Source organism: Mus pahari, chromosome 20 (genome assembly GCF_900095145.1).
Source record: "Mus pahari chromosome 20, PAHARI_EIJ_v1.1, whole genome shotgun sequence".
NCBI classification, from domain to species: domain Eukaryota; kingdom Metazoa; phylum Chordata; class Mammalia; order Rodentia; family Muridae; genus Mus; species Mus pahari.
Window position 1 is genome coordinate 9,783,930 of NC_034609.1, and position 9,018 is coordinate 9,792,947.

At 45.5% G+C, this 9,018-nt stretch overlaps 1 protein-coding gene across 1 annotated transcript in view; it reads right to left on the minus strand.

Moving 5' to 3' along the window:
* Positions 1-7,038, minus strand: part of Mylk3 (myosin light chain kinase 3) — a 50,994-nt gene extending 43,956 nt beyond the window's left edge. The window contains exon 1 of the mRNA XM_021220572.2: positions 6,925-7,038. Within this exon, the coding sequence (XP_021076231.1) occupies positions 6,925-7,011 (87 nt within the window). The 5' untranslated portion in view covers positions 7,012-7,038. The remainder of the gene's footprint in view (positions 1-6,924) is intronic.
* Between the last annotated feature and the right edge of the window lie 1,980 nt (positions 7,039-9,018).

A 9,018-nucleotide genomic window follows, 5' to 3' on the forward strand; every position in this document is an offset into this window, starting at 1 on the left:
AACCATCAAGCTCAGGGTTTATAAAGCCCTGGGGAAAGAGACAAGCAGTGTCTCAGATACTAGTTGTCTCTAAAGATGACTACTTAAATTACCAAATGGTTTGCCCTACAACTCCCTGAAGCAGCAAGATTTTAAGGCAGCTTCCCATGGGCACTTCAGCCAGCTACTGTTCCAAATCCCTCACGGAGTGAGCTGAAGATAAAATGGTGGCTTCAGTTTGGGTGGTGTGGTGGTTTGAATATGCTTGGCCCACAGGGAGTGGTACTGTTAGGAGGTGTGGCCTTCTTGGAGGAAGTGTGTTGCTGTGGAGTAGGCTTTGGAGGTCTCCTCCTATGCTCAGGCTCTGCCCATTGAGGAAGAGAGCTTCCTCCTAGCTGCCAGAGGATGCCAGTCTTCTCCTGGATGCCTTTGGATTGAGATGTCATCCTTCCCACTATGATAATGGACTGAACCTTTGAACCTGTAAGCCAGCCCCAATTAAATGTTGTCCTTTATAAGTGTTACCTTGGTCATGGTGTCTCTTCATAGCAATGGAAACCTTAAGATACCTGGTATCCTTGGAGATAACAGCATGAGTTGGCTTGTTGAGTCAGAAGACTAAGGACTAGAGTGGAGTAGGAACCTGTCCAGAGATTGAAATATCAAAGGTTGCAGCACAGAAGACTGGATGCCCTTTCCCACCAGGGCTTCTTTCAACCAAAGGGGTACACTCAAGGAAAGTTCTCCTCTTCCTCATTTGGAGCTGAGCCATGGTTTGGGACTATTACAGTTCTGAGCTCATCTGCATCTCTTCTTTAATCCTTGATAGTTGTTGAGAAGCACGAGAAAGTTCACTGGTCTTACAGGTCCCAGTGGCAGCCCTCCAATGTGCCCTCCCCTAGCCTTGAGTGTGCTGGATCAGACCTTGTTTGCCACAGTCAGCTAGCCCACCTAGGGTGGAGTCTTCCAACCTGATGAGATCCTGACAAAGCGACGGACCACAAGATCCTGGCATAGTGGGCACTGGGTTTCCCTGCCTTTAAAAATTCAGACCTTAGAGTAAATCAGATCAGAGAACTTTGTTTTTGCTCATTATTTCTCTCGCCATTTTTCCCATCCATCCCCAGCTTTCCTTTCAGGAATCCAATCACCCATAGTCACTGGTGACTACACTCCAACTCAGATTTATTCCTAAAACAATACAGCAAGAAGCTCTGGGTGAGCTGACCACGGGGAGATCTCTGAAGGAAGAGCAGCAGTTGGCTCTCAGAACCTTCTAAAGAAACAGAGTACAGAAAGCTGACAGTTCCCAGAAGTAGACTCTGGCACCCCTGAGAGTGAGCATGGAACACACCCACAGGAATCACACCCATGTGAATAATCACACCCTTGGGAAATCACACTCATGGGAATCCTAGCCACAGGAATTCTTGTAGATCTTTCTAAGGCAAGGAAGAGTCAAGACCAAGTTCTAAATCCTTTTCTCTGTCTATAAGAGGAGTGAGTTTATGCACACATAGGTTCTCTGGGGATTGAGTTATGATTATTCTCTATCTCTCATGAATGTTCAGAACACAGCAAGAAACCCAGTGATTCTCTCGGGACAACAGTGCCTGCCCAGAGAATGAAGAGGGATTACCTCCCTATGTCAAAGACCAGAAAAGCAGTGACTGCTGGGTTGACAAACAGTAGCAAACCCAACACATTTTCTCCTTGCTGAGGGACAGAGCAGTTGATCCACTCTTGAGAAAAGCAGGCTAACCTTTGCCCTGCTATGGGTGGGGATAGAATTCCCCTGAGATGGGGGCATTCTGAACCCCAAGAGTTTTACATAGTCCTTTGGTAACTTGACGGCAGGTGAGGGTTCATGGATAGAAGAAACTGAAAGGCTTTTGTTTTTAAATGCTATCAATGAGGCAGGAGAACAGGAAGCAGCAGAGGAGAAAGTCCCACAGAGGAACACAGGAAGGTGGCAGTAGTGGAAATACCTGTAGCCTTTAGTCTACATGAACCTCATTCAGCTAAGTGAGCATGCTCAGAAAAGCTTGCGTTATATGAACTTGGCAGAGTTAGTGGTGCTATGATGACCCATAAGGGTCACCATGGGACCTTACTTCCTCATATCCCCCCACCCACCCTTTGCCACTTGGAGCCTAGCCACAGATGAGCTAAGGCACACCTTCAGCTTCCTCAGTATCCTACCCTTAATAAACTCTCTCCTTTCTGTAAGTATCCGTGCTTTGCTACAATGCATTGTAAAGAGTACAGAACCTGGAACTTCCTGGTTTATCCTCTGGACTCAGATCTGTGCCTGTCATATCAAGTCTCACATTGAAAACTCATCTTCCATATTTTTCTAATTCCCTGAAGGAGGCACAGCTTGAAGAAAGCATTAGAAAATCCAGAATTGTTAAGCGTGAAAGCTTTTTATTTTCTTCAAGGGAAGGAAATACTGTTTCCTCTTCACCAGAAAGACTGGAGTGGGTGTTGTCTTTCAACCTGGTGACCTTTCGGGTATTCTATTAGGATCCTGCCTTCCCGAATCCCCCAAAATCCTGAGCATTGTTTAGGTCCTAGTCCTGAGCCTTGTCTCTCAGTGAATAGAACCCATCATCATGGTCCCATGAACATTTCACACTCCTTCATTAGACTCTAGCCTTATGCTTATTACAAACCCTTCCTCCTTATGCCTTACCCCAGCACTGTCTATAAGCCAATAGAACTCATTCCTATTGCAAAGGTCACAGGGTCTTTGCTGCCATGCTAGGGAGTCTATGTAGCTGTGCTTAAAGCTTTGCTATGATAATTGTCATGTGGAAACCTTTTTCCAAAGTTTGCTATGCTAAATGTGTGAGAATAAACCATGAGGTCAGACTCTGGAAGTTCTGGTCCAGTGCCAGCAAAGATGGCTCTGACTAGAGTCCATTCTTCACCTTATGAAAATTGTCCCCCTGCTGGCTGTGAATCTTTGAGGGTGGGGGTGGAGCCCAAGACTGCCCCTCCACAGAAACTTGATAGGAAAGAAAGCGATAGAGTATGTATTAAAGTAAGACATACTCTCCATAGAGAGGCTAGAAAGTGAGGCATTGGTGAGTGAGGGTTAACAGTGAATTTGTGGAAAATGGAAAGCAGTTGAAGAGAAATAACAAAAAAACAAAACAATAACAAAGAACAACCTTCTGCCTAACCAGGAGCAAAGGTGAACACAGACACAACGGAGACAGCTTTCTCTACACAATCTCAGAGAAGCTGCTGGTCCCTGAGACACTGATGGGTAAAAGACAGTGCCAAGGGTTCATCCTTCCCCACATCCCCACACACAGAAGATGCAGCCAGAAGACTGCACCTCCTGACAAAGACACTGCTCCTAGGGAAACTCAAGAGCCCAGAACACAAGGTTGTATGTGCTGAGATAGTGAGGGCCTCTTGGAAACACCCCCAGGGTGATCTTCAACTGCCAAGCAGTGCACAAACCTCATCAGCTCACTCGGTGCTTAGTGCCATATTTGAAATTACACAGAGCCAAAAAAAAAAAAAAAAAAAAAAAAAAGATTACTAGGTATTCAAAGAAAACCTCCCCCCCAAAAAAGATATTAATGGAGAAAAAATATAACCAAGGAAGAAACAAAGAATATGAGAAACAGAATAATTCAAAATAGCTGTCATTCATAGCCACAAGATGTGTGAAAGGCTGTCCCAGCAATTAAAAGAATGCTTATGGAAAGAATTGGATACAAACAAAGGTGAAAATTTAAAATATAAATACTAACTTTTAAAAATACAAAAATATGGATTATAAAATAAAGTTAAAATACTATGCTAGGGCTGGAAAGATGGCTTAGCTGTAAGCACGTGCTGCTCTTACAGAGGACTTGGGTTTGGGTCCCAGAACCCATATGATGGTTCAAACCATCTTTAACTTTAGTTTCAGGAGATCCAGTGTCCTTTTCTAATCTCTATGGCCACAAGGTTTGCACATGGTGGACATATATACATGCAGGCAAAAACACTTGTACACATAAAACAAAATAAATCTTTAAAAATTTAAAGATATCACTCAGATGGTGAAACTAAAAGTAAAAACATAGGGTCAGTTAGAGGGCTAAGTGGGTAAAGGTGCTTGCTGCCAAGCTTGGCAACCAAAGTTTGATTCCTCCAGAACCTCCAGGGTGAAAGAACTAACTCCCACAAGTTGTCTTCTGACCTTCACATATATGCCATGGCATTTGGATGCAGACACATACGAAGACACATATACATACAAAATGATCAATAAATAAGAAACAGACAGATGTAACTTAAAATTTAAGAAAATAAAAAAGTCAATATGAAGACATATGCATAAGAAGCAAATAGAGGGGTTGGAGAGATGGCCCCATGGTTAAGAGCCCTGTCTGCTGTTCCAGAGGACCTGGCTTGGATATTTACACATGGCAGCTCACGATCACCTGTAACTCCAGTTCCAGAATATCCGACATCCTCCTCGCATTTCCTTTGGTACCAGGCACTCATGTGATACACAGATTACATACAAGCAAAAATACCCATGCACATAAAAATAAAATTGAGAAGACAAGCAAAAGCACATTCTATGTGTCCAGCTAGTGTCACATTTAATTAACTGGAGTTTCAAGAATTTGTCAAACAAATGCTATAGTCACTATGCAAGTTTATGGCAGAGATGGCCTGGCAGCTAGGAACCCATACTGTCTTTCCAGAGGAACAACCCCCAGGACCCGCAGCTCACAGTGGCCTGAAACTCTAGTTCCAAAGGATCTGACACCTCCAGACTCCATGGGCACCAGCAGGCATATGCTCATGCTTCTTCACACACACACACACACACACACACTTTAAAATAAAGTAAATAATTTTTAATGAAAACATAAATAAAAGCTTCTGGAAATTAGACAACAAAATCACCCAACAAATAATTGAAGTTGGACATCAGACTTCTCACCCTGAAAACTAGATACAGTGGGTTGGACACTGGGCTCTAGATTGGGAAGCTCAGAATTTTAATCACATTGCATCCTTGCCAGCGAGTCCCACAGGTTGCAAAGATGCAGAAAGCTGGACACTTTAGTTTCCTTTCCTCACTCTCCCTAGGATGGAGGCTTTAAAGATGAAATCCGAACAGAGTAGAGAAACGGTTTTGACCCAGGCACAAAGGTGAAAAAGAAGAATGAATAACATTCTCCCCCACCCCTACCCCGACCCCCAACTGGAGGAGTAGAGAGCAGTATGTAAAATAGTTAGCAAGGGGCAGTCAAGCATGTCTGGGAAACAGACACTTGGCAAGTAGAGGCAGGAAGATGAACCTTTCAAGCTTGAAGCCACCCAGAGCTTTATGAGAATGTGAGCCCCTATCTCAAACTCCAGCAAACTGTCACACACACACACACACACACACACACACACACACACACAAACGCATGCACACACGTATGCACTGTTCTTTGTTTTGTTGTTAAGGAGTTGTGGGAGTGGTTTGTACAGGCAAGGCAAGCAAGCGTTCTGCTGCAGAGCAACACTCCCAGTCCTAAAGCTATGTAAGAAATGTTAAGAGCTGGGCCCCAGAGGCAGACCAACTAGATTTAACTCCTGCCTTTCCCCCACCCCCCAGTTATTAGCTGGAACTGTGCCCAAGGGTTACTTAACTTCTGAGTCTGCAATTCTTCCCTGTTCTGTGGCATAAGAAAAAAATAACAATATGTGTATTTCTCGGAGTTGACAGAAGGTTACAAGAGAATGCTGACCCTTACAAGGCTTATCAGTGATTGACACATTGGAAGTACTCCGGGGTTAGCCTGATGGTGGCAGGCACGGCAAATAGGGAACAAACAGAAATAGACAACCACCCCACCCCACAACCTCCACTGAGAAACACAGCCTCACAGGAAAGAATGGTGTTAAAGTACAATCATTGACTCGACGATGAATATTTACAGTCCTACTGAAGAAAGTGCTTTCTTGTGTGAGAGTAAGAACTGAATGAAGTTCAGGATGAGCCTGAAAGGTGCACAGCCATTTATCTAAGAGAAGTCCCAGGATGGGGCTCTAAGAACAAACAAACATGGGGCAAAGAAAAAAAAAGGCAAAGCAGCCAAAAGATTTCCAGTCATCTGTGGAAAAAGAGGTCTGTTGTGGGGACACAATCTAAGAGACAGAACACAAAGCACTCCTCTATTGTGTATATTTATAACATTACTGCACATGGCAGAGAAGAGGTCCTATTCTAACAAACTCAAATATTAAGAGACTTTTTTTTTCTGAGAGAAGGAAGCTGATGCCCAGAGAGTGCCCCACAAATGCCACAGGGACAGCTATGTGCACAGAGAAGACTTCTCCTGTCTGCCTGCCGTGTTTTCCCTTCCACGGGAGCCTTGTGATGCAATACCCCGGACAGTGAACATCAACCCCACATATGCACAGTGTCCAGCACACACACGGCTAGGATTTCTAAGTTGTAGAGATTAAAACTGCCATCCTTACCCCACCTCTCCATCCCCGCCTGGGCTGCCAGCCCAAGAAAGCAGTAATGGATGCAGGCAGAGAAAACATTTCTCAGGCTCCAGTCAGTCCACCTCCTAGAAGATACACACTTAGAAGGTACACGCATGTTCTCCGTGAGGCTAAGCTTAGTTAAGAAAGGAAGGCAAAAGAAAAGCAATCTCAGAAAACCATGCACAGTCCAGTGCGCTTGAGGGTTAGTTGACGGTTGACATTGCCTGTCCTTTACACCCCTGCTAGTAGCAAGGGAATCCCAAGATGGCTATCCACAGATGGCTGTGCCCAGCAACCAGAGCTTCCTATTGACTGCATTTCTTTGCAGGAGGACCTAGGCCTCGGGGACAAATGTCATTGTCTCCTCTGTTCCTATGACCCTACCAATTGTTCCTCAGGCTCTAACTTCAAAGCACACTGGCTCAATGCCACCCTTACCGCAAATATCTGGGTGTAATCTGATGCCCGCTGCTGGCCTCTGGTGCTGGGCCTGCACAGTGCTGGGACAGGGCACAGAGTTCCCATCCTGTGACCACAGTGGCCAAGTTCTGTTTACTTTGCCTGGAGATGGATGCTGCCCAACTATGCGGAGCCCTGGGAATGAGGTGGGCTGGTTGGCTGGGGCGACTTCTGTGGAAGAGCTCGGGTTTAGCGATAAGCCTGGTATTTCCGCTTATCTTTGACCCTGTCCAGGCGCCAGAAGCGTCCAGAGGCTTCACTTGGTTATCTGCTTTGCTGGGCTCTATCTGCCTTCCCCACTTCCTGCATCACTTAGCAAAGTGTCTAACTGTGCAACAAACAGCATGTAGTCCAAAGAGGGAGGAGAAAAGAGAGGGAGTCCTGGGCCTGGGCTGAGCTGATTTGAAAAACTCAAATTGGAATCTGGTGCAGGCCTAAACGCACTGGAATCCTTGTCTTCAGCCTTTCACATCTCAGAAGACCCTAACTGGCAGCAGAATGGGTCAGAGACCCTAACTTTTTTCTACAGGGCTGCTCACACTGGCTGGGAGTCTAGTTGATCACCTCTGAACTAGGTGGGTTCAGCAATCACCTTTCCAAATAAAAGGACTCAGGAAGCCATAACTAAGTACAGATTCCATAAGAACTCAGGCACACTGCAGCCCAGAGGAGGCAGTGGCTCAAGGCTGCTGCTGAATGAGGCACCAAGTCAACAGATCTTCATAGAGAGCCCACGGGAAGGCAAGAGAAACTTCAGAAGATACGGATAACCTCCCTCTGTTTTCCAATGGAAAAAAATCCAAAGGCCAGAGAAGGGAAAGGAGTTTCTGAAGATCAAACAGCAGATGACAGGCAGAGACAGAACCAGATGACCAAACTGATGGATGCTCTTAGAGAGATCATGGAACTCCCTGCCTGTTCTGTGGATTGAGAGACCTCAGGGGCAGCTGGACCAGGTCATAGCCTGTGGGGATGCAGGCTTGGCCTTAACACTCATTTGAAGATGTAAGGAAGGGGATGAAATGCAGGGATTCCCAGATACCAAGATCAGTTGCTAATTCTTTTACAGAAAGCAAAAACAAAAACAATGTCTACAACTTGTTTTACCATAGCAACCCCAGGAAGAGAACCGAAGCCATCCCAAAGCCTGACAGGATGAAGCCAGAAGCCACCTGGAAACGCAATCCAACCAGCTGGCTCCTGTAAAGAATCAGAGTGGGAGGACAACTGTGCTGGAACCCTGCCTGAGTGTGACCGTCCCCTCCAGCCCTTCGGTGGTTGGTAGACATGCTTCCAGGCTTCTGCTTTCAGCCATCGTAGCCCTGGTTGAAGCCCTTCTATTTCATGCCTTCCTTCCCTGCACCCCCCAGTTAAATAGTTCCTGGCCTCAGCAAGGTCAGATGGAATTAGCATGACACACTGGAAGAAAAACAAAAAGCACCACCAGGAACCAAATCCAAAATGAGCAGTAATAAGTAATCCATTTGCTTATTCTTTATCATAAAGCAATCCCATTTAAGAGGCTGGTAGACACTGGTACTTTTATGTGCCCAGCATTGGTACAACACCTCTATATAAATGACTTTACTTGCCCCTTCCAACAAGTCTAGGGGGGAGGAGCTGTTATCCTCATTTTAAAAGATAAGCTCAGACTTGTAAGAATCAAGGAAGTTCTAAATACACAGAAGGACTTGATTTTAATCGTAGGCAATCATAGTCTAGTAGTCTACAACTTCCTGTTGTCAATCTAGAGTCTGCGTTTCTCCCTAGAGGGATGGTTTTGCCAATTGCCAACCCAGAAAGCCCAAACAAATGTACCAAGTCAGAACTGGACCAATGGCCTGTCTGTTCTGCCAGCTCACACCGTCACCGGAGCATGTTTTCACATGTGCTTCCATCATGGCATGTTTTCACATGTGCTGCTCTGAAAAGGAAGGGTCTCTGACCCTTGCAGGGATGGAGGCTCACAGTGAGTCAGTAGGGAGCTGGGCCTCTCCATCTCTGAAGCCAGTGTTCGCTGTAGAGTGGAGAGTTTCTGTAGCCTCTACTCCAACACACACATTGAAGACCTCA